Consider the following 26686-nt stretch of genomic DNA (forward strand, 5'->3'; position numbering starts at 1 on the left):
GAGGCTGATTAGTTTATTAGAGCTCAGTGTCAATTTCTTCTTTGCATTCATTGAAATAATGGTAAGGCATTCATGGGGTTGGCTGAGGTGGAGGGTTATCAATAAACTGAGGTGAATCATTAGTGGTAAGCTTATCAGTTGCAAATTACTTTTCCTCCATTGACTGATTTTGGCCTGGTTCTCACATAATAACAACCCGTGGGTTGTTGGGGCCAAGTGCAAGTGAGAGGGTTACCACCTGTGAGCTTGCTGCTTCCACTTTACATGGGTTCAAACCCTGGGTTGTTTAATCCTCAACAAGAGTACTGGGTTCAGATGTCATGACTAGCAACCCGGGAATGGGGCGTTCCTGGGTTGTTCTGGAAAGCAGATGCAAAGTTGAAGTGGAGAGTGTGTGGCTTGTTCCTGTGAATAGGCACTGTGTTCCCGTGCAGCCCCACCAATTCATAGATTGTTTAACCCATGAAGTGACATTATGTGTGAACCAGGCCAGTGTGTTCACAGACTGATAATACCCTGTCCTTGGAGAAAATCTTGTGATTCCTCCTAAGAAAGATTCATATAATAGTTCAAGTGTATGACAAGCAAGTTGATTCAAGGTGCATTGATTCAAACTGATGAAGGCAACTATAAATGTATATTTTCCTTCATAAACGTTCATTTAAATGAGCAGCAGTATTGTAAGCAAAGTACATATTTCGGGCATGAGACCACCTTTAGATGCATGTGGTAAATAGAACTCTTTTTTTGCCTTTTCTTTTTTTAATCGACAGCCTTGCACTTATTTAGTGGCTTCTGGGGAATTTAAAAGCATGCTGCGGTGGTGGGGAACTGTGATAGGTTTGAAAAGATAAGAACTCTGGGCATATTGAGTGAATTATGTACTCTCTAGGATTGCATCCATTGAGTTTCCCAAAAACATTTTGCTTCTGTAATTGGAGTGAATGAGTTGCAAGGTGATGGAATGACTAATACTAAGCAAAGATTTATTGGCGGTGAATTGAGCTTGGATGGTATCTAACTGCAGGGTTGGTGAATTGAGCACCAGGGGCTGTGTTGGAGGAGCATCCTAAGCCTGAGACCTGATATCAGGGGCATGTGACACAGTGTGCATGGTATCTTCGTGAACCTATTCATTTGTAGTCGGGGGACTCTAATCCAACATTGTCTCATTCTAAAACTAGCCTCTTCAAATATGAAAAGGTCCTTCGTCTGTCTTAATGAAATTTGTGAAAAGGCAATGTCATAGTTTTCATTTCTGCAATCGTGAGGGTTCACAGCAGTGTGAGCCTGTGCTTAGGAGTCCGTTGCAATCACAGAGATGGTTTGATGATTTCACTTACCTCCCTTGCCATGGCAAGAGAAGAGCTGGGTTCTGCTGAGCAGGAAGGAGGTGTGTGAGCTTTCCTCTGTGCCTGGTGGGCTCTTAGAGGCAGAGCGAGCTGATGTGCCTTGCCCCGCCCCCTTTAGCTTGGATGATGGGCAGAGGCACGTTGGGTGGCTTTTGCACCAGTGGGATGCTCCAAGCTCAGAGTGGACGTTGGGTGCAGACACAGAGCAAGCTCTCTGCTCTGCCCCATCCAGATCCGAGCTGCATTTGAGACATAGCAGAAGGTCAGGCACAACACTGTGCCGCTTGTGGGAGGATGATCCTAGTAATGCTAAATGTTTGGTTAGCCACCCTGGCCGTATCTTTTATTCTGGCAACTGCCTGATCCTTCCAAAGCGAGACACACGTGGGGTGTATGTTCAACCTTGCACTATATCCTCGCACTCCTACTGCTGTAATGTATACAAAAATGAATGGTTTGTATGATATATGGAATGTAATTTATTTCATTCACATTTAATCCACAGAATATTACATAGTCAGGCTTCTTTGTACTGTATACTCCTGGTAATGCACAGTGAAATGGTAGGTCTGGAACAAGAGCACACTTAATGTCGACATAAATTCAAAATAGATAAAAATATCATGATTTTTATTTTAGTTGCTAAACACATTCTAAGTTACCCAGCAAGTGGATCTGGAAGATTATACTATCTTGCACACATGCTAATGGGGGGGGGGGGCAAAATGGGGTATTTTTGCATTTTTCAGAAATTTGGCACCCCAAAACATGTCTGCATGAGAATATTGTAATGAAAAGTGCTTGGCGAACTGATCACTAGTGGGTAAGTCAACATAACCAAAGCCATTACACGATCTGCTTCTGATGGATGTGGAAATGTTGTGAAAGTTTGGCCGTTAATTACTGCTCTGTTTCTGCTAATTTTGGTACATGGCGCTCTACATTTTTGAAAAATCATATGCTTCAAAATGAGCTTGTAGTTACTGTTATACATAAAGGAGTTCTATAGCATGAAGAGCGAGCACACATTTTCCTGGAAATTTGACCTTGAACACATTTTTGGATGGAGATGGCTCTGCCCCTGTGGTAATTTGCAAATTACCCCTGCAAATTTTCAGCAAAATCCATGACCATGATGTAACTCTTTTGTGTTGATGTGGCATGAAATTCTGCAGTTGGGGTAAAGGGAACAGGGTTTGTTTTGGTGCTTGGCAGTTAGGGCAGCTCTTCCACTACTCAAGCAAGTTCCAGCTTTTCTCTCCATCTCATAGATGGCAGACTGTGTTTGTCTAATCATACTATCCCGTATACGTGCTGTTTCCTGGAACGAGGCTTCTCCTTCTCTGCAGAGGGTAGGGGCAAACTCAGAGGTTTTGAGTGACTTAACCTTTGCTCAGAAATATGTGCTCAGTATGGCACATTATCCAAGTGTATGTAAATTCTCTATAAGAGTGGGTAGAGATTTATCTTTTGCTGTAGTTCTGGCCACAGAAACCCCCCTTCCACATCACTTGCATATATGCTATGTGTGTCTGTGTGTGTATATATGTACACGCACAAATGATAGAATAATCCTGTCAAACTGGGTGGAGCTCACAACAAAACATTTTTGGGACAGAAAGTTTCCCATGTTTTTTCAAAGGTCGCTTCATTTTCAGTAACTTCATTGTCTGCTCTGATAATCAGAAAGTGCAACAGAGAGGAACTCTTGCTATATGCAGAGTTGGCTATTTATGAAGACACGAGAGAGAAACTGGTGCAACTGTGGGAAGCTAGAAGCAGGTGAAAATTAGATCGTGTAATGTTTCTGGGAGAATGCTTACTGTAGACTGATCTGGCTTCCTCTTTTCTGTAATTTACATGTTTTCTGAACAAAACATGTGTACTTATTTGGTTGTTATAGCAATTAGAACATTACTACCAGGAGCAAAACCTTTGATCATGCAGCTGAATTGTATTTTGCACTACAGAATTGTACCTACTTAAGAGTGAAGGAAACAGTTATGAAACTAATGGTTTTCTCTGTACACATGTGGTAATCAAAGTCACTGAAGACTAACTCTCTAAAACTTTCCACTACCAAGAGCTTATAGTTACTGGGCAGAGAAGTGTTTCACCATAAAAATAATATGTACTCTCTTTGAAATCATAAATATTGGTAATTTAAGAGACTTAGATATTGTACAGTTTGGGTAGAAAACACTTCAGGATTACCCAGGTGAACTCAGTAGATGATGCTGGTGTGGTAGTGGACTGGATCCCCTGAAATGTAACGCTTATGGTGACATTCCAGTACAGCCAGTCCCTTAGTGTAGTAGGAATCTCACAATAATAAAAGCAGCAATACATTTTGCTATAGTGGCAATGCTTAATCTCAGAAGTCGCATGTCTTTTGCCACTGCTGATTCTCTCATGTAAAAAAGCAGTCTGTAACTCAGTGTGTTTGATAGTCATAGGTTCAGCATGAGAACTTAGAAATGTATACTGAATATGTTTGCATTAAATTTTGGTCTCATGTTAAACCAAATTATTTTTGAAAGAAAATGCTAGGATGGAAATTGTTTTAAAAAATACTCAAATCTGATTAAATAACAATGGATTTTTAATTTTAAAACCACCTGTTTTATCCACCCAAATTTATCTTGTAGAGCCATGTTAATACTTCAGATTCCCTGTATCTGCTGAGGAACTCCTGCATGTTGCAGAGGATTCTGGGAAGCGTTCCAGAGATCCCACTCAGTTTATGCAGGGAACTTGCCATGCATGTTGAGTTTTGCTATTGTTCTATGTGAAGTCAGTGAACTCTAGCACTTGCCCAAAACATTGCTACAGCTACACACCACAGAGGAAGTCTGGGTGGCAGGGGTGCAGAGGAGGGGGCAAGTTATCTTTCAGGAAAGCTTGTCAGCCATTACTGATCGTTGTCCTGAGAACCTCTGAGGTTTTGAGCATCCCCATTGATCGCTTGGAACACTCGTTTGAAAACTGTTCCACTAGGGTAGGGCTCCCCTACCCAGCACCCGTGGGCATCTCCAGTGGTGCTCGTGGGCTCCCAGAAAACTTTAAATTTAATTTTTTTAATCGCTTTAAAAATATATATATACATACATCGATCCATAGCAATGAATACATAAGAAATACAACTCTACTCTAGCAGTTGTACAAATATCCAATTAAATGTACAAGTAAATATCCATTTGGACCAAATATCCAAAAAAATATCGATTTGAAGGTGGCGAATATATGCCACCCATTCAAATATTGAAAGCGTTGTAAAGTCCTCAATCCATTGCATTATAGGATATTAGTGTTTATCTTTCCAATGTTGTAATATCAGTCTTTTAGCTGTTGAAGAGAATCCATTTATGCTTACCATTAGTTGATTTCCATGAAGCAGGTAAATAATGTAAATGAGTGTGTACATCAGTGAATATTAAAGACTGTTCCAGTGCAATACTTAACTGTGTAATAACATCCTCCCCCAAAAGAAACACCTCCTGGACATTGCCAAAATATATGTTTAAAAGAAGCATTAGCTGTATTGCACTGCCAGCTATTAGCCGAATTAGACAGTCCCTTATTAAAGAGACGTTTCATGTCTATGCCACAACAAAAGATTTTGCTGAAGAAGGCACAGCCTAAGATCCTTAGATGCGACAGGTAGACGTCAAAGTTGCGATCCACTGACTAGGCAATTTGTGCTGGTGCACACAGCAGTTTCCTAAATTCCAGAATGTGACCATAGGTCCAAAAAGGTTGGGGACCCCTGTACTAGAGTGTGGTTACATCACTTAGGGAGCAATCCTATCAAGATCAACAGTCTCCGCCAACCCCAGGGGTGAGCGCCTATCCAGTGCAGGGCGGGAGGAGTGGTGAGGAGTGGATCTTCTCCTTGCTCCCCCGGCCCTGCTTTCACAGCTAGACTGCCGATTTTGGCTGTCTAGCTCCGGGACCTCGGAGTGTGGGAAGCGGTGGCCGGACGACACATAGGATGTGTCATACCGGATTTCCGACTTCCCCGCCTCACCCCTGGGAACGCCCCGTTTTCCTCCTCTGTGCTGCTCTTGCAAGCGGCCATAGGATTGTGCCCTTATATGATGATTTTAAACTTTTGAAAAGGAGGGAACTGAAAGCTGCTAAGTAGATATGAGTAGAAATTGTGCCTTCTGCATACAGAGATGTATTTTTCTCTTATGTGATTGGTTTGATTATACAACAAACCTCCTTTAATCCCTTGTTTGTCTTAAAATGTCATGTATTTTGAAAAAGGGTTAAAAGGAAATGTGCTGTTTATGGTACCATTTGTATCTTAAATATGTCCTTCTCCTTCACTTCTCATTAAATATTTGTTGTTGTTCAGTCATGTCCGACTCTTCGTGACCCCATGGACCATAGCACGCCAGGCCTTCCTGTCCTGCGCTCTCTCCTGGAGTGTGTTCAGTCTCATTAAATATGCTCTTCAAATTTTCCATGCATTAAATACAAATGTAAAATGAAAGATATAGAAATGATTTAGCAAACTTTTTGTGATATGAAAGAGTTATTAGAATTTCTATCACTATTTATGGAATTTTGTCTACATTAACAGGATACAAAATTATGGATAATAATGGAATACCTTGGTGGAGGTTCTGCTCTTGACCTCGTAAGTAATCAGATTTTATTAATGTAATTAAATAGTACTCATAGTTCATCTGAGTTTGTAAATGATTGTTCTTGTGGGCATCCTGACAACAGGAATGCAAGCTTCAGAAATGTATGGCAACTAATAAGGGAGTGAAATAATATACTTGAAGAATTAAACCTTATTGGCATAGCTGTAGAAAATTTATTCTGCTGCTTGTGCAACAAATGGCAGCAGCTCCAGCAGCCCAGACGCCGCTTCTTTGTGAGAGGCTGCATCTTTGAAAAGCAAAGGAGATACCTGAGGGTTGTGGGGATTGAATTACAACTTCCATCATCCCTGGTGGTGCCAATGGCATGCCAATGGCAGGGGGTGATGTGATTTGCAATCCAATCCTTACAGTCCCAGGCAGGAGCAGATATCACAGTGTCAAGGAACTAGAAGTGTCTCATTTGCTTTTCAAAGAAGCACACACTGGGGGAGGAAAGTTGTCCTGTCCAAGAAGGAGCAGCCACATTGCTGCCTGTTACCCCTGAGGTAAGGCCCCACCCTCCTTGGGGATTGGGATGAGCTGGCAGGTGATGGGGTACATGAGCAGAATTGGGGCAGGCGACCTGCTTGAGGCAGGCTGCTGTGCCCACCACAATTCTACCTGCAGAAATGAAACAGGAGAGTTGGCCTATGTGACAGTGGGCAACAAGCCCCCAAAGATGCTTTTGTAGTTTTGGGAAGTTGCTTATGTATATAGTTCTTTTCTCTGTATGGTTACCCTGTTTAACATCAATCATAACCAGGATACTTTCTGCATCACTTAAATTCCTAGACGGCATTAGGAAAACTGTAAATAAAGGTAGAAGAAAATAATGGAGGTTTTTTCATTAACTCTCAAGATTTATCTTCTGTATTTGTGTGGCATTTTCCCCTGAAAATAATCAGTTGTGTTTCTTCTAGTTAGAACCAGGCTCTCTTGATGAAATCCAGATTGCTACAATATTAAGAGAGATTCTGAAAGGACTTGATTACTTGCATTCAGAAAAGAAAATTCATAGAGATATTAAAGGTAAAACTGTAGGGTCTTTGTTAACATTTTAAACACTTCAAGCTTAAATATTCAAACTGCAAATTTATTTTTAAAATATTTTCCAGCTGCTAATGTGCTCCTCTCTGAACAAGGCGAAGTCAAACTAGCAGACTTTGGTGTAGCTGGACAATTAACTGATACTCAAATAAAGAGAAACACTTTTGTGGGTACACCATTTTGGATGGCGCCAGAAGTAATAAAGCAGTCAGCTTATGATTCAAAGGTAAGATTAACAGGCTGCTTAAAATTTTAAGGCACTACCCCGAACCCCATACATCTGTTGTCTTTGTTAGGTGAAAGAAACCTACTGTGCCATCCTGAGATTTGCATGGGTGGGTTTGGGCAACTTACACTCAAATGCAGGAGCAGGGTAGTTTCTTAAAAAAACAAATGGGCAGAATAGTAGATACACATTTAGTCTCATCTCTTGGGTTCTACAAGGGCTCAAGACTTCCACTTCTTTAAAAATGAAAGTTGGAAACCTGGGGATTATGGCTGATCCGGGGGACAGGGGCAACTACTCTCCCTTCCTCCCTGTGGACACCCATGCCTGGACCCTTTTTGCATGGCCATTATTTTTCATGCAAGTGTCTGGTTGGGGTACAGTTTTCTGTCTCTTCTCTCAGATATTATAAACATATTTAAGTATTGTAAACTTAATAAGTAGATTGCTCACATTTAATGTTTACTCTGCTTATTTTGAATGCCTGAAATTAAGACGCAGAGAAGGCTGTGCTTGTTTGTAAATGGTCAATAAATTGAAGGAAATGTTGCAGTTGGTTTCATTGCAGTTGGTTTCCAGATGCCTTTCTTACTGTAAGATTCTTTTGTGTGTTACAGGCAGATATCTGGTCACTAGGCATAACAGCCATAGAACTTGCAAAAGGTGAACCACCACATTCAGAACTGCATCCAATGAAAGTTTTATTTCTGATCCCAAAGAACAATCCGCCAACATTAGAAGGAAATTACAGTAAACCTCTAAAGGAGTTTGTTGAGGCTTGCTTGAACAAGGACCCAAGCTTTGTAAGTTATTTTGTCTCCCCCCACCCCCCTTTGATTGTTTTGGGACATTTTGTTTACGTGGGATGCATTGAATGATATGTGTACTGCATATGTCATTTGTAGTAATGGAAGAATTAAAAATATATATTCTGACATCCTTATTTTTATCCTGAAAATATCTGCCTTCCTCTTTTCCTTTTAAAATAAATATGACAAGAGATTTTATACTAGGTATTTAAGTTAAATTTCAAAGTAGAGCTCATAAAATTGTTTTTATGTTCACTACTCTGCAAGGGCAAAATGAACTGGGAGGGTTTCTTGAAAAGTTAAAAGTTATGTAACATGTCCCTAAGATCAGCTTCAGTACCAGAGGACTGGAAGATGGCCAATGTAACACCAGTTTTTAAAAAGGGATCCAGGGGGGGATCTGGGAAATGACAGGTTGGTTAGCTTAACATCTGTTCTGGGTAAATTGGTTGATAGCATTATTAAAGATAAAATTAGTAAGCATATAGATGGATAAGCCCTGCTGAAAAAGAATAAACACGGCTTCTGCAAATGTAAGTCTTGTCTCGCTAATCTTTTAGAGTTCTTTGAGAGTGTCAGTAAACATGTAGACGGCGTGAACTGATAGATAGTGTTTACTTGGACTTCCAAATGTCCCTCACCAAAGACTCCTAAGCAAAACTAGCAGTCATGGAATCAAAGGAGAAGTCCTCTTATGGATCAGTAACTGGTTAAAGAACAGAAAGCAGAGTAGGAATAAATGGAAAATTCTCCCAGTGGAGGGATGTAAATAGTGGGGTCCCACAAAGATCTGTATTGGGACTTATGCTTTTCAACTTGTTCATAAATGATCTGGAATTAGGAGTGAGCAGTGAAGTGGCCAAGTTTGCCACTGACACCAAATTATTTAGAGTGGTTAAAATAAAAAGGGATTGTGAGGAGCTCCAACGGGATCTCACCAAACTGGGAGAATGGGCATCTAAATAGCAAATAAGGTTCAATGCATATTGAGGCAAAAAATCCCAACATGACTGACCATGAAAGAGATCTTGGGGTTGTGGTGGAGAGCTCGAGAGCTTTTACCCAGTGCTGCTGTAAAAAAGGCAAACTCCATGTTAGGCATAATTAGGAAAGGATTTGAGAATAAAACTGCCAATATCATATTGCCCTTATACAAATGGATGGTGTGACCACACATCACTGTGTACAGTTCTGGTCACCATACCTAAAAAAATATTGTAGAGCTGGGAAAAGTGCAGAAAAGGGCAACCAAATGATTGAGGGGCTGGAGCAACTCCCCTATGAGGGAAGATTACAACAGCTGGGATTGTTTAGCTTGGAAAAAGGGTGAGTAAGGGGAAACATGATATAGGAATACAAAATTATTCGTGGTGTGGAGAATGTGGATAGGGAGACATTTTTCTCCCTCTTTCATAATACCGAAACCTGGGGCCATCCCATGAAGCTGTTCATTGGGAGATTCGGAACAGATAAAAGGAAGTACTTCTTCACTCAATGCATAGTTAAACTATGGAATTCACTACCACAGGTTCTGGTGATGGCCACCAATTTGGATTGCAAATTTGAAAAGCAGGTTAGACAAATTGCTGGAGGAGAAAGCTATCAATGGCTACTGCTCCTGGTGCCTCCAGTATCAGAGGTAGTATGCCTATGTACACCAGTTGCTGGGGAACATGGACAGGAGGGTGCTGTTGCACTCATGTCCTGCTTGTGGGTTTGTCATTGACAGCTGGTTGGCCACAGTGTGGACAGAATGCTGGACAAGATGGACCCTTGGTCTGATCCAGCATAGCTCTTCCTATGCTCTTATGTAGCAAGCGTAGTGATCTTCACCTAAAATAGTGCAGGGAGTATACTCTACACACGTCCTGTTAAGGGCCTTTCTAGTTCATTTTGCCTTCTAATTTGTTTCTGTCCACGCTTTTTCTGGGTTGAGTGTGATACTGTTGACAGATTGGGGCTGTTTCCACAAAACCACTTACAGTGCAGTCCTATGCATGTCTGCTCAGAAGTAAGTCCCATTTCATTCAGTGGGATGTTCATCCAGGAAGTGCATATAGGATTGCAGCCTTAGGAATTATCTGAGAACTAAATGTTACTGGGAAATTTGATAAATTACCTACATTAAACAAATCTGTCTCTAACTTCTCTGATGCTTCCACATTCCTAATTGCCAACTTCTATTGCTGTAGAAATACTTGGATGGGATGAGGGGTTACAGCCAAAGCACTACTTACCTTTAGTACCTTTTCCTTTTCTCTCCTTCCACTCATAGCTGCCTCATCTTCTCCTCTTCATGTTGCATGAAATGGTGCTTTCTGGAAAAGCGAATAGAGAAAGTATTGATTGGCACCTGGGGATCCCCCAACTGTGTTGTACTCTATGTGCATACGCTGTATCGATAAATCATTCATATCATAAGTATGAATGAATCCATACTTAAAGGCTAGTATGTTCCATCTTTCCACTTATGATTATTTTACTATAAAGCTATATGCTGCGGAAGAAAGAGAAGGAATATAGGAGAAATAACCCTTCGTTAGCCTCAAATAGGCTTTTTTTTTAATACCTTGCCTGATGTCTGCCTTCAGGAACTGTGTATATTTAGCCGCTTGGTAGCTGAAGTGTATTTAGTAAAGAAACTTATTTTTATTTTTAAGAGACCAACGGCAAAAGAACTCCTGAAGCACAAATTTATAATACGAAATGCGAAGAAAACCTCTTATTTGACAGATCTTATTGACAGGCATAAAAGATGGAAGGCTGATCAGAACCATGATAACTCCAGCTCCGAAGATTCAGATGGGTAAGTGTGAGAGCAGGGATGCCATTTCAGATTTTGAGGGTGGGAGGGAGATAGGGTGGATAAGATTCAAAGCAAGCTTCAAATTATTTAGTGAGTTGAGTTGATTTATTCCCAGTTCTACCAATGGCACTCTAGGTGGCTTACAATCCTAAATAAAACTTGATTAAAATAATAGTAAAATAAATGCATTAAAACACACTTAAAAACACAACAGTAACAGAATAAAGACAACATCCAACCTAACAGGCCTGCTTACATGCCAAAGGTCTGCTTGAATAAAAAGCTCTTTGCCTGCTCGTGGAAGGACAGCAGAGAGGGAGCGAACTGAGCCCGGGCATGGCTACTGGGAAGGCCTTCTTTCATGTTGCCACCAGACACCGCCTCTGAAGGTGATGGTCTTGAAAGAAGGGCCTCTCCTGATGATCTTAGACCTGGGCAGGCTCGTATGGGAGAAGGGCTGTTTGTGCCCAATCTCGTCTGATCTTGGAAGCTAAGCAGAGTCAGACCTGGTTAGTACTTGGGATGGGAGACCGCCTGGGAATCAGGCTTCCTGCATTGAGCAGGGAGTTGGACTCGATGGTCTGGTAGGCCTCTTTCAACCCTAGGATTCTATGAGATCTATGAGGTAGCCTGGTCCCAAGTCATATAGGCCTTTATAGGTCATAACCAGCACTTTGAATTCTTCCTGGTAACAGACTGGTAGCCAGAGAAGCTGGTGTAACAAAGGAGTCATGTGCTCCCCATAACCAGCCCCAGTCAAAAATTTGGCCTCAGCATTCTGGACGAGCTGAAATTTCTGAATAGTTTTTGAAGGCAGCTTCAAAGGCCAGTTATTAGATATGCTCAACATTAAACTGCTAAAAAGTAGTCTAAGAGCTTTCATTGTAATTCCTTTTTTTAATACTTTGGATAACCAGGAATACAGGTACTGTGAAGAAGCAGTCAGTGTAATATAAGAAGGGTAATCTGTAACAAGTGTTTCCCCTGCCCCTCACTAAATGGCATGATGGTGTGAGAACTGCAGGTTGAGAGAATAAAAAGATGCTGCTGTTAAATATTTGGCTTTCCTAAGCTTTGGAGAACTATAAAACCCTGTTTCAATTTCTTAGAAGCCCACAACCTGCTGTTTTACAAAATAGTGGCATATATTTGACTATCCCTACATATCCATTACAATTCTGTTACCGTTCTCTTTATGGAAACAATAAAACCAAGTTGTTGGCCAGCATCTTCCTAGGTTCTGAAGAGGACCCACCCCCAGCTCCTCTTGAAAAGGCAGGTCACATTATTAAAGGTTGAGAGCTCTGAGGGCCATCCGGTTTCTGATTGCTTAGCAGGCATGGGTTTTTATATGTCCACTGGCCATATCCTGATCCTGGGTCATTCCAGAAGTCCCTTATGATCCTATTCCCAAGCCATGATCGGTTGTTGACTTCTTGGGGGAAGATAGGCCATGAAGCCAGGGAACCTATATGAATTCCCTACTACTGTGCAACGTGGGAGAGAAAATACTGTTGTAACTGGGTGGCTTTCAGATTCTTCTGTACCGTATAAGGAATCTTTCCCACAGGTTTGGGGTTTGTGTGGGAAGTGCGCATGCGCACAACTCTGACTGAGAGCTTTTGCAGGGTTTAACTTACTGTTAATATGATTGCTTGCTTTTTTCTGCTTACGGATATCTTTACAAATGTCTGATTTCATCATGAACAGACAGAAAATATATACTAATAAAAAATCCCAAATGATGTTAGATATTTCTAACTGATATTTGGCAAACTCTTCTAACTTTACAACAATGTGCACACTTTAGTTTGGTTTGTTATAGGCTGTTGAGCTGTGTAAAGGTAGAAATGGGCCATGGAGATCCATGGAGAGGATCTGTAATCTGTGCTTAAATAAAGTAGTCCTTACTCCCAGTTACTGGAAGCTCATTTCAGACCACCTTTTCTTTCTAATATAACTTAGAAATCTGCTATAATGGTATTGCTTTAAAATACTCACGATTCAGTTTGCCAACTTTATATTATTGTTACCTGTTAATATACTGAGTGAAACCATTTCGTAATAATTCATAAATGTATTTATGTTAAAGTGAAACAGATGGCCAAGCCTCAGGTGGCAGTGATTCAGGTGACTGGATATTTACAATCCGAGAGAAAGATCCCAAGAATCTAGAGAACGGAGCTACCCAGCTACATGAATGGGAAAGAAATAAGGTATTCTTTATATTAGAGACATTGCAGGAAACTAGAAAGTGTAATATTTGAAGTAGTAATGCATATTTTTCAGTTTTGATTGCCATAATGTGAAGTCTGTTCTGAGTTATGTACGCTTGGTAACTCTATGAACATTCAAAACTCTAATATCCAAATAATGTGCCACCTATGAAGTCCACAGAAATTGCTCTGAAATGAATGGTAGTAATGCAGCATTAACACTCGTGGGTTGTTGCATACCTTAGAATAAGCTGTGCAACATCTGTAATTTAGCTGTAGCGGTGCACATCTTTTGCCGTAACTTACCCTGTATGTTGAAAGTGGTGACAGATCTAGCCCCGTGTTCTTATTTGTAATCCTATTGACAATGGGTCATTACCAAATTAGGGACAGAATCCAAAGAAATGTGAGGCTGCTTCTCTGCAGTCGCCACAGCCTTTTGGATTCTCTCCTCCAGCAATTCCCTGTGCTGTGTGAAAAGCCATTCAAGGGGTTCGAAGGAACCAGTGGTTCAGCATCTGACGCAGTGTGAGGAGCTGCAGCTGGAGGCAAAAATCAGCAAACTACATGTGCTTGCCCTTGGGATCCCATCTTAGGGTGTGCTGAAGTCGCTAGCTTCCTGGCGGCTGAAATGCCTTCCAGTACGATGGGTAGGTGAGACATTCTCAGTGCTGCCCTAACAGGTATCGTCTCTGCCCCAGTCTGTGCCACATAACCACAGTGTCCAGTGATAGCATCTGACAGTGGTAGCAGTAGTTCCTGTAGCATCACAATATTGTTGAGGCATATTCCTGGGCTGGCATGTGGCGCTGGTGCAGCAGTTGTGTGCCATCCTCAGAGTTTATTTGCTGGTTTGCTAGTTTGACATTGTGTGTGCGCGCTTGTGTTCCTGTAAACTTCGCATGCTTTGTTTCTCATTCTTGTTAGTAGCAAACCAACTTCTTGAACTTCCATCAGATATACATAATTGAATTTATTTGATAGTATGTAACGAACGTATTGAGCATTCTAAAATGCACTTTGTTACATAGTTTAGTCGCTTATAACACATTTGTTTAGAATGACTGCATTTCTTTATTTTTTGGTACATAATTATTTGGTAGATAGTGTATTCAGGGAGTCCAGCTTCTTAGAACTCTTATTCCATCTTAACGGTGTTAATTTAAAAGTTACATTAATGGATACTGCAAATAGTTGTATTTGGATGTGTGCTGCATAACACTTAAAATGTTGAAAAATAATTCTAGGTCATTTGGCTGACTCGTTAATATGTGTATTTTCACTCTATTGTGGAATTCTTTACCTTTCTTTATTTAAGGAGAATACAATTCAAAGGCGGCCTTTGTCTCGGTGCTTATCTACAATTATATCACCATTATTCACAGAGGTAAATTATTGGATTAATTATTTCTTGTCACCGGTTTAGAGGTTGTATGGAAATGATGGAGGAAATACAAGAAAACAAATGCAAGTAGTCTTGCTCTTATAAGAGCATATATCAAATAAGCTGAATGAAGTTATTTGGAAAGATAATTTGTTTAGTTGCATTAATATTATTTTTATCACTTCATATTGGAATAGTTGTAGTAATAGTATGTATATAGCACTCCTAAGCATTCGAAGAGCTTCTCATACGTTATCTTTTCCTTACAATAGATCTGTAAGAGATATCAGTACTATTCTTCCTTTATAGGAGATGGGAGTTTGGGACTGAGAGAAAGTGGCTTGTTTAAGGCCACCCACCCTAGTGAGTTCATGGCAGAGGCATAATTCAAATTGTGACTTCCTCCTTCAGTATCTTAGCCACTATGGCAGCTTTCTTCATTCCGGTGCCCTCCAGGTGATTTGGACTACAACTCCCAGCATTCTTGGCCATGTTGGCTGGGGCTGCTGGGAATTGAAGTCCAAAACATCTGGTTTGGGGGAAGGCTTTACTGTGGTAATATTAGGAATAGACCTGCCATAGTTGAAGTGTTATGCCCCCTCCCCCTGCAGGGGGTGGTGGGAGTACACATGAAAGCATATGGTTGCTCACTAAAGCAGATCCACCATAATTTCTAACCTTTAACTCTTTTAAAGCTAGAAGATGGGTAGAGAGCCGATTGTGCAAGCGCCATAGTGAAGCTTTGTACTTCCCTTAATGGGGGAATAAAACTATACTGGATGGCTTTTGATGGGGAAATAAAACCATACTGTGATGGCTGCCATGTACAGCTTCTGTCATTAAAGTATTGTGGGGGTGGTAGCGGATAGTCATAGTGAGGTGCTGAGTTTCCCCAGGCAGAAATGCAGGGCTGTGATGACTGCATTTGTTGCTTCTTTTTATTTTACTGTTATTAAACCGCTAACCATGCTGAGTCCTGGGCATGGTGTGGGAAATTAATATAAGTAAACAATAAACAGAATTTTCCATTACGAAAAGGTAATCTTAAAACATGTTTCTGCTGCTCACGAGAGGAAACATTTACTTTTGCATTTACTGATTTTTCCACAGGCACGAACCTGTCATTTGAAGGCAGCATTCATTGCAGAGTTTTGTTTAATTTTTTAAATGTTAATGGGATTTGAAATACATAGTGCAAATTCCTGCCATGCCTGTTGACTCACTAGGTATGGTTCATTGTAAGTGGATCCAGTTGCTTTCCTTTTTCTGGTATAGCAGCCTCCCTCTGTTGGCACACAAACCACATCTGTAACTTCCCAGTGCTTTTAAAAGGAACTTGTAATGCAAGGAAAGTGCTGCTGGGGGGTGCAGGATGGGAGAGGCTGTTGTGTTGAAAACAAAGGAAATGGCCCTGTTACATGTCGCTATGTAGCATGCATGCTTAGAATTATGACTGTTAAATCATAGAATTGCCAAGTTAAAGCCCTACTCTTGCCTGAAGTTACATCAGAGATTCATATTTTTCTTATTTGGGTTTACTTGGTGAGATAATGTATTCAGAGTATATTAAATTCTTTATTTTTATCCTATACATCCCAATACAATCTCTGAACCTAAAGTGCAGGGCTTGATTTATTTTTTACACTTTAGAGCAATTGTATTGCATAAATATTTCGGATCATTACATAGCTAATACCATTTTGATTCTTAGCTGAAAGAGAGAAGTCAAGCTTCTGGGGGAAATATGGGATCCATAGAAGAACTGAGGGAGGCTATTTATTTAGCTGAAGAAGCGTGCCCAGGCATTTCAGATACCATGGTGACAGAGCTTGTGCAGAGGCTTCAGAGGTAACAGTAAATAAATTTGTTTTTGGACATGTAGGAAACTACTGCAGAAATGTGTACCTTTTTGATATAACTTTTATTTGTATGAAGTTTAATAACTTTCAAGGTCATTCTGTGTGGGGTGTGTGTGTGTGTGTGTGTGAGAGAGAGAGAGAGAGAGAGGTTTAATATAGAACTTTCCCCCCCAGAAAACCCTGGGAAATAATGTAGCATAAAAACAATAGGAGATGCAGACCGGGTTCAGGCCATCAGCAGAGGCAAAGAAGCCGTGGCATCTTTTCCCCACACTGTGCATGCTGCTTGCATGCCCACCGTTTCCCTAATTACCCTTGCTGTGGTGCGGATTGCGGTGTTGTCCGAACCTGGCGAGGGATGCAGCAGGGGTGGCTTCCGAAGCACCTCACAACCCCTACAACAAGCCATGGGTTGTGGTGTGGTTTGGAAGTCACCCCTGCCACACACTTGCTGGTTTTGGATGACATGACAATCTGCACCACAGCAAAGGTGATTAAGGAAATGGTGGGCATGTGAGGTGGAGAAAAGAAACTGCAGTGGTTTATTCCCCTGCTGATCATCCGAACCTGGCTATATTGTAACAATCAAGTACTTGCATATAAGGAAATAGTTATATTGTTAAATTTAAGTGCGTTGGGTCCAGATTTAGTCATACTTAGAGTAGACCCACATAAATCAAAGAATGTTAAAGTTGAATTCTCTTGCCTGCGGTAGATGTGAGTCTCATGCATGTTTGGGAGTATTGTCAAATGATTTCATTAATGGGGTAACATTTCTGTGATCAAGAATGCTGCAGCATATGAGTTATCTAGAACACTGAGTAATTTATGTTCTTTAAAGGGAATAGTCATACCACCTTGAGTGTTTCATTAATTAACATGTGCTGCCACACTGGATGTAGTGGCAGGCGAGAGAAATATACAGACTCCAGAATTGTGCAGAGGGGAACAAAGCCAACTACAAAGATGGTAAAATTATCAGACTATGGGAGCATTTTCATGTAAGATATAAGCCAGGAATCCTTGTTTAATAAACCACAAGATGAACAAGCTGTTGTGCTGGTGCAAAGCAGGAAGTTGAGAGCTTTACCCAGGATTATGGTTAAGTGTGCCCATACAAGGCAGGATTTGTAAGCCAACAACAGACTCCAGTTTAAAACTGGCTTATGAATCCTGGCTTGTTTGGGTGTGTTTAACCATATTCCTGGGTACGGATGTTACTCTAAGCTAATTCTTGGTTTGTTTACCCATTTGTGCAAAGCAGCTCATTAAGCCAGAATTCCTGGCTTGTTGTTAAGTGTGAACATGGCCTACGTGAGAATTAGAGTAGGCCAATGGCTACTCTTTGTAAGTTTCTGGAATGGCACACTGGCCTGGTTTGCTTTCTGCCCGCTTGCTGCCAGTTTCTCAAACAACCCAGGAGTGCTCCGTTCCTGCATTGTTTGGTATGACGTCCAAAGCTGATACTCTTGGTTGTTGAGGGACAAGTAACCCAGAGTGTTAACCCATGTTTTGTTGTTGGGTTAAAACTCTTGGTTGTTTGTCCCTCAACAACCTAGAGTGCTGGTGTCATGCTGAGCAACACAGAAACTGTTTCCCGCTTGTTTATAAAAGTGGATGCAAAGCGGAAGCAGCGTGCACACGGCAGGCAGCGCACTTGCTTGCCCTGGTGCGGCCCTGTCAATTCATGGGTAAAACAACCCATGAATTGACATTAAGTCTGAACCAGGTCACTGAATGACAATGTTCAAACCTTACAATGTGTCACTGATACAGGTTTCGACTTAAACTTGTTTGTATTCATCTTAAACCTCACAGTGCATTTTAATAATTGTCTATCTTATAAATAAAGACCTCAAACCCCTAAATTTCGGAAAAGCTGGAACTATTTTTACTGTTGGTCATTACACAATTTCCCCACTGCACTATAAAGAATATCTTCATTCAGAATCGGCATATAATTGGAGCACGGTCATTACCTAAATGAACAAAAAACGTCTTGCATAGTGCTAGAAAGTGCATTCGAGAAAATATCTCAACATAAAACAGTATTCTCACTACTTTATTACAGACATATCTGTACGAATGCCAGCTTAAAAGCAGTCATATGGGACAAATTGGTATCCTTTGATAAACGCAACAAAACTAAATGGTATATTCACACTGGACCCATAGTGAATGATCATTACTTCAGAATAGGGTCAGCTTTTTGTAGTGTAGTTGTTTTCACATATGGAAACATTTCTCCTTCTGGTTTAATGCTAGTAGAGTTAGGTTAGAAAATCTGCCCAGTGTCTCACTTCCTTACTTATGTCAGAGTAGCCTATCTTCTAGAAAGGTAACATTTTTCCTCTGTCTCCATTTGTCTCAATTCTAACATACAGTCAGACTACACTTCTGATTTAAACTCATTTACCTGTGCTACAGGCATCACACGCATTTAGTTCAAAATTCAGACAACAGAGATAATTATGAAGTGGAAGGCTTGCTTTCACTGGTGACTGACAGGAAAACTAATGGCTGGAGTATGGTGAGCATTTCACACAATCCTTCCACTGTAAAAGTGGCAGCTATCATATGTCCATGTGAATAGGCCCTTAATGTTGCATATCCAGGAGCAGTACAAGTCCTAACATACCTGTTTGGCCTTTGAAGTATGCTTTTAAAAAAAACCCATGGCAGGATTAAGGGTAGATTTTGGGACTTCTAAGATGTCCTCCTGCCTTAACCCTTGCTTGAAGTAGTCCTTATAAAACTGCCCAACTACAGCAATTGAAACATCTGCCTTATTGATGTCACAATATTTTGATCACTACTTTTATTTTAATACACTATTTTTTCCTCCGCCCAGGTATTCAGTAACTGGAGGAAGTACATCATCCCACTGAAGTCTTGTATCATGACATTTGCTGCTTCAGCGGGGCTCCTGTATGCACCTGCTCTAATGCTGGTCTTCCACTGTTGGACAGTGGTGTGTTCTTCAGTGTATGGACATTCCTGAAGATGCAGCAACAGAAGTGGGTGTCTTAGCAAGGGCATTGTTTCCAGCTCTGTATAGTTTTTTTAAAACAATAATGCACATATTCAAAGGAGGTATCTTTTTAAATTTCTGAGATGTATATTTAGGATCGCAGTTAGAAAACTAAAGCTATTGTGAAATCTCAGGTATCTTGCTTTAAGTCATTGGCCTTCACCTAATGGATCTGGATCCATAAGTGGGTTGTGTCTCAACCTAAAGTGGGTGCACTAGTGGCACTGCCACCATTTTCTTTGTTTTAAGGTTCTATTTTAAGAAAAAGAACAAGATGGGAGGAGAAATGGAAGGGGAAATTAACTGTGTCCCATATTTCAGGTTGGGATTTAAGATGGATCTTGGGTCTGAAAAGGTTGAAGGCAACTGCTTTAAGACGATGAATCTGTGAATTGGAAAATGTACTATTGGCTCTCTGTACAGATTTGTGTATAGTCACTTTTTTTACTGAAATCTGCTCAATGTGCATATGGAATCCTTCCGTACAAATTGCCAAGTGCTTCTGTAGATGATACTAGTGAGGTAAATATTTTGGCAGATCACAACTGATTATTGGCTTGCCTTTGTTATATGAAAATTTTGAATTGTATGACAACAGGTTTGACTTGACCTTGTATTTATAGGTCAAAAATAATTAAAGCTGTGCTATAAAAATCTTGTTTGTACCTCAGATGCAAAATTTCCTCTTGTTTTGTTATACAGTGGTGTTCTTTGTATTAATCTAGTGTTGGGTGTGTAATCATGGTACGACTTTGATTATTTTAATTTACTGCATCATCTTGTTTGAAGTTCTCTAATTTTTGTTTTCTTTAGTAGTTTTATATGTTTAAAATTGTGCCAATCCAAAGTTTGAATTCACTTTTACTAGTTTTATTTAAACTATTTTGTGAAACTGAACATCTCATACAACTAAATTAAAGAACATTCTCTTCTGAAATACCCCCTAGAAATCCTGGCTGAATAATGGCAATTTTTAAAGATATTGGTCTTAAACATGATTGAAAAGCTATCATACTATTATGTATATGAAAACTTTTAATTGCAATCATTGAGATAAAATTTTGGTTTTAACTTGATATCTAATATCCATTGTGAGGTGGAAGGGATAAATATATGAAAAGGCATCAATATTTAAAATAGAAATTCTCACGGTTGTGGTTTTGGTTAAATATCTGTATATTTAGTTGTTGCATCTCTTTGTGGTTCATCTTTTGAACTTAGTCTCTCTTTTAATGGGTAGGAACTAGTACATTTTACTTTTAATGTGGTATAATTATCTGACCGATATCCCATTTAGATTTTTCTTTAAGAGACTCTTGGAGGTGAATGGGGTATACAGTTGAAAATGTATAGTAAAAATATAATGATATGGTTACCTAAGAGTTATTAAAAGGGGATTGTTCTGTCTAAAGAAGAGCACGTTTTGGTCATTTAGTTTTCAAAAAAATTAAACACAACTTAAAGTCCAACTTGATCTGGAGAACTTACCCTTTTGAGTCAAAACATTCATGATCAAACCTTGAGTGAGAACTTCGTGATATTCTTTTGCTAAAAGCATAGAAGTGGAATAAGTGTGTATAGATGTATAATTTTAGTGGTCAGGCAGATGTGGACGTGCACTCACTGCATCTGCAGCAGTTGTAGCACCTTATCCCTTACGTTGATCATAGGGGTTAGCCTGTCTTTCTACTTTTAAGCGGAAGCTGGATGTGCACAGTGCTGACTGCAGGTACTTGTATGAGGCCATCCCACCCTCCCCAGCAGTTTTTAAAGTTTCAAGAAGACAAGAAATCTACTTTTAAAAAGTGCTGAATAAATGTTTAAGCAGATAACCATGCAGGTGCCTGGGGGGGAAATCCCAAAGTATATGAGTGGGATACATAGTGATAGGAACAGCTTTCAGTTTACTGGCTGCATGTACAGGAGTGAGGGAGCTTACTATGCAGCTTACCATGCACACCCACCCCCATTCTTGTTTTCAGTTATGTCTGTATATAGCCTAACAGCATTTTCCAGGCAGAGATTGTAGAAATTCTTTACTAATGATCCATTGCTGTAAGAATGAAAATGGAAATTCACTTCGTTAGGAGTTTGTTTGAGATTTATTACATGAGAGGCAGAAAACTCAGTTTTGAAGATTTGGCTGTCACAGCAAAGTTCTCTCTTGTGGACTAAAATTAAAATTTGAATTAGTATTTTTTGTGCTATTTACATAATTCAACAGATCTCAGATATATCTTGTACAAAGGTGGGTTTTAAGAAATGTTGTTTAGTTGAAGGCTGGTTAGACGATGCAATCAATTTGCAGCCTTATCCTATGTATGTTTATTCAAGCCTCACATTGCATTCAGTTAACTCCCAAGTAAACATACATAGGATTACAGAACAATAAATTGTTCGATATAGGGAATTATATAAATGACTTACTGAAAGTAAAATTACCATTCTTTTCTGTTGTAAATTCCAATCACTTAATTCCAAAGCTGTTATAATCAAATTCAAATCACAATTCCAACGCATCTTTTTTTCTTTAGGGATTTTAGTTTGGCCTTTTAAAATTGGTGTTTATGATCCTTTAAGCATTATTTTAGAACTGTCCTCTTGTAGAGAAATGCATCATTGTGCATAATGTAGCTAATTCAGCTTTCTGTCCCTTGGCTAGGATAGGGTTCTGTCTTAAATACTCTTGCTAGGGAGCACCAAACGTTTCCACACAGATACGGAAGTATTTTCCTTATCCCATATTTTTCAAGATTTACCATAATGAAGGTGCTAAGTAAGCTATAAAAATAAACCACTTTTTCAAACTAGAAAGGCTTCCTATTTATGTATGTCAGGTCACCTTTCAAGCGTTTAGTTAGAAATCTATTTCTGTTGCAGTTACACTCTTGTAATTGAGCTAGAAGGTAGATAGCCATTGTGTTGGTGCACAGAACGTCTGCTGAAATAGTGAAAGTTGATCCTATTATCTCTCATCATTAGGTGCCATGAACTTCTGGTTCCTCAGTAGTTGGTTGTCTTGGGAGTTACACTTGGTCTGGTGTTGTTCTTGATCTTCATGTAGCATTTTGTATTTTTGGTACCTCACAGCACTGATATTTTTGTAACAGTTTTAGGACCCCAGTTCAAAGGCTTGTGTTCCCAGTAATACCCTAAATGCACCATAGCAGACAGTGGGATTGTGCCCCCATCTCTGCATTTAGGTAATGGGTGTACATATGGATGAATGCTTGATTAACCTGATTTCCACTTCTGCCCCCCCTCCCCATTTTGAAGGGGAAGGATCATGGCAGTTGGGTTGGTGCATGAGGTCCTGAGACCTACTCCCATACCTTGCCACGTGTAGGTACTTGGCAGAAGCGGAAATATCTGAACTGGCCCTTGTAGCTTCCTTCTAGATTTGCTACAAATGCACAATAAAGTGGCAAAAGCAAAGTCTTATGGCATCTTAGATTTATTGTCACAAAAGTTTTTATGGGCTAGAGTCCACTTCATTTTTGTGATGAAGTGTTATTAGTTAGCAGATCCACATACATAAGAAAAACTGTAACCTGTGGGGCCCAAAGGCCGTGAATTATAAGAGGGAGCTAGAGCTTGCAGAACAAATAGGAGGACTTCTAGCTTTTTGGATTCTGCACAAATACGTCTTATGTGGAATGGCCTTTTGGCCCCATTGTTTTTTTCTTCTGTACCCGTGTGTGTACATGCACACACATTGCTTCTCCTCGCTCATAACACTTCATACATCCTATGAATTGGAAGCTTAGTCCAATGATGTAAGGTGGAAATGTTTCAATTTCTAAAAATGCATTGTTCCATAAAATTAGCAACATAATAATAATGTGCTAGTCAATCAGGCAGTTTCAGAGTTGTTAACTTACTTTCAGATGGCTATCCCTAGTTAGGGGTGCATGCATATATAACACATAGCTCTTTGAATGCTTTCATTGTCTTCATTTCCGGCACTAAAATGTAAACCATGTAAGGTGCTTTATGCTATTAAGTTATATCGATAATATATATTTATTGGAATACTTACACATATTTTAAGTAAAGCTTTGCATTTATTTGAATGTAACATTTATTCCCCCCACCCCCATCACATATTTCCGTTCAAATACTTTTGGCTATTGGAAAAATTTGGGCATATTTATAAAGCCTCATGGGTTGGATACAAGATCTCCCTTCTGTGCATAGAAGGGCTCCACTCTCGGAAGGTGGCTCTGCCTGAATTTCAGGAATTCACCCTCCCCCACAATTCACCCCATTCAGCAGCATCTCCCAACCCTCTGTGTAACATTTCGAGGAGGCTGAAGGGGTTCCATGGGGAAGAGGCAGGAAAGTGTGCTTTCACCAGCCCAGTTGTACATGCTTAAATTTGGGTACAATCCCATAAATTCAGAGTGCACCATGTTAAAAGCAGATCCTAAGAAATGTATGGCATTGGAAAGTTCTCCAGAAAATTTTCTGGAAAACTTTCCGATGTAGTTTTCCAGTAAAGCTGCATCACTGATATATTCCACAATACATCTATTAAGATGCCACAAGACACTGTTTTTGCTATAACAGGCTAAGATAGCTATTCTATTGCAATCTGTTACAATTAAGTGGAAATATAAGGATGTTTTCTTAAGGAAAGGTACAATAAACAGACATTAACAGTACTTTTCTATATATATATGTCTGCTCAGAAGACCTATTGAGTTTAATGGGATTATTCCCTAGTATGTGTATAGGATTGCAGCCTAAAGGTCCTGAATATAAATATATTTTATATCTGTTATCAGGAAAGCAGTCTGTAACATCAGTCTATATAGTTGATCATCCAATATCATATACTAAGGACATGTGGCCTTTAAGGAGCAACTACTTATCTGAGAAATTTGCAGTATCTTGGTCAGGTATAATTGGCTTGCTGTCCTCCTAAGTATATACTGGATTATTTTTACAGATAATTAAAGTCCAGAATTCTCTTGCTGGATCAGACCAAAGGTCAATTTAGTCCAGCACTCTGCTTTCAGCAGTGCCCAGTCAGCTGCCTTTAGGAAATGCCCAAGCACAGCATTCTGGTGATAGCTAGCCTATTTTTTCTAAGCATCTGGCTCGGTATTTGGAGGTCTCATTTTTAGCTATCATGAGAAATACCCAATGAAAGACCTACCCTTTTATCAAGCTCTGTTTGTTTCTTCTGTAATATTGCTCTCTATTTAAAATGTGTATAAAGTTTGCTTATGTCACGCATCAAGCTATTCTCAATTCCTTGTACATTACATGACAGAGAAATAAAGAAATGCAACAGTTTTGATGTGTGATCAGTGAGAGTATTTATGAGAGATATTTTGCAGAAAAACAGCTTTCAGAATTTAACAAAACCTGGGAGGGAAGGGGCAGTAATGGTACTGCAACACTGTTGCAGTTGAGGTTGTCCTATTGTAAGTTTAATATTTTATGCAATAAGACCTATCATTCACAAGGATTGATGGAAAATATCTGCTCAGTATTGCTCAACTATGTATGGACAAGGAATCTTATCTAAGAGTTTTGAAACTTGCAGTCCTGCCTAGGCTAGATGTCTAGGTATTTGAAATATATTTTTTCATCACAGAATACAGGTAATACAAGGGGATGGATCCAGATGTAGCTATACTGAAATCACACCCATTGAAATAATATTTGTAGACCACAGAGATCAATGGGTCTGCTTTATAAGTCTGGGTCCAACTTGTATTCATTTGTTTTTTCTGTACCCAGTCACCTCATGGATATTTCACCCTTGCAAGTTATTAATTACCATATGGCAAGTTGGAAGGGCTCATTGCCCGAAGAGATGGGAGGTTGTAACACTAGCACAAGATAGTGAGAGTTCATAATAGCAAAATCACATTTTGCAACCAGGTTTCCTTGTTTTATACCCCTGCATTATAGGTTAACTGCTTTGTTGTATCAAAATATGATGCTAATGGTCTCCTAGTATGTAACTGAAATGTATTCACCTAATCTGTTACCTAAGTGAATAATACTGGGGACAAGGAAGTGGGCATATCCTAATTAAGATGGGAGTGGAGGTGACTTCACAAAGCAGTATGCACAGGAAGAAAACACTAGTGGAATGCCGAATAGATGGAAATGTCGCCAACTGTGCCCCTTGCTAGAATGTTGTACCTCAGGTGTCTGGGAGACTGCTTGAAGTTTTCAGCTACAACTGAGATTCTTAGGGTACCCTGAGAACTGGCATGGATTTGTAACCTGGTTGTGATAACCGTTATTGCAACACAAGTAACTCTACTGGTGATGCATGCTCCTAAATGTGGAGCTGCAGAATTTATTATTTGTTACATTTTTAATCTTATGATTTGTTACATTTTTAATCTTTGCAGAATATCTTATTCCAAATTATAGTATATTAATTTACAAACTTGTCAGATGGTTTGGCTTATGTACCTGTCCCTGATAAAATGAGAGATTGTTTGCCAGTGGATTCAGGCATCATAACACCACCGATGTTTCCACCCTATTCTGTTTGGTCTAACCATATCACCTTTGCCATAGTGCTATAGCTACTAATTTGGGAATCACTAACATAGAACACTAATGTTGGAACAAAGGGGTGGGGGATGAGTTTTCATGAAGTGAGGTAGCCTTAAACCTCTTTTCCCCTATTGCTCTGAACAGATTGCCAGCCTTAAAAGGTTTGGGCCCAAGCTACTTGAAGGACTGCCTTCTCCTGTACCAGCCTGCCTATACTCTTTAGGTCATCAAGAGGCCCCCTTCTCACCTGCCCGCCACCAAGAGCTGTTAGGCTGATGAGTACAAAGTACAGGGCCTGCTCACTGGTGGCGCATCTCTGAAGTCAATTTCCATCTGGGGTTCATCAAGCCCCTTCTTTGCAGAACTTCAGGAAAGCTCTGAATTTTGACTGGCCTTCCCTTAAGTCTGGTCCGTTGGCTTTTAGTGAGAAGCTTTTGTTTTACTGATTTTATTTGGTAATCTAATTTTAATGGATTTTATTGAAACATGTTTTTATGTGGTTTTTATCAGGTATACTGCATTGAGAATTCCACACTTAAAGTGGAATTTATGCCCTTGACATAATTTTAGATAGAAGGATGTAGCTGGTAGTTTACGGAAAACACTGACCCAGGCTCTGCCTTCCATTATAGGCAAGGCTCCACTCACAGATGCTGCCTCTGCCTGAGTTTTGGGGATCCCTCCCCCAGCATCTAGCCTCACTCCATTCAGCAGCTCTTACTGTCTGTGGAGCAAATTCAGGGGTTGCTGTAGGGAGAAGGGTGCAGGGAAGT

At 39.9% G+C, this 26686-nt stretch overlaps 1 protein-coding gene across 1 annotated transcript in view; it reads left to right on the forward strand.

Moving 5' to 3' along the window:
• The window catches only part of STK24 (serine/threonine kinase 24), a 37275-nt gene extending 12589 nt beyond the window's left edge, over positions 1-24686 (forward strand). The window contains exons 3-11 of the mRNA XM_084844712.1: positions 5941-5997; positions 6928-7036; positions 7123-7280; positions 7898-8083; positions 10750-10895; positions 12988-13111; positions 14430-14498; positions 16207-16343; positions 19206-24686. Of these exons, the coding sequence (XP_084700838.1) occupies positions 5941-5997; positions 6928-7036; positions 7123-7280; positions 7898-8083; positions 10750-10895; positions 12988-13111; positions 14430-14498; positions 16207-16343; positions 19206-19242 (1023 nt within the window). The 3' untranslated portion in view covers positions 19243-24686. The remainder of the gene's footprint in view (positions 1-5940; positions 5998-6927; positions 7037-7122; positions 7281-7897; positions 8084-10749; positions 10896-12987; positions 13112-14429; positions 14499-16206; positions 16344-19205) is intronic.
• The last annotated feature ends 2000 nt before the right edge of the window (positions 24687-26686 follow it).

This window comes from Heloderma suspectum, chromosome 3, assembly GCF_057233095.1.
Source record: "Heloderma suspectum isolate Gila_16-S chromosome 3, 16-S_ref, whole genome shotgun sequence".
Lineage (NCBI taxonomy): Eukaryota > Metazoa > Chordata > Lepidosauria > Squamata > Helodermatidae > Heloderma > Heloderma suspectum.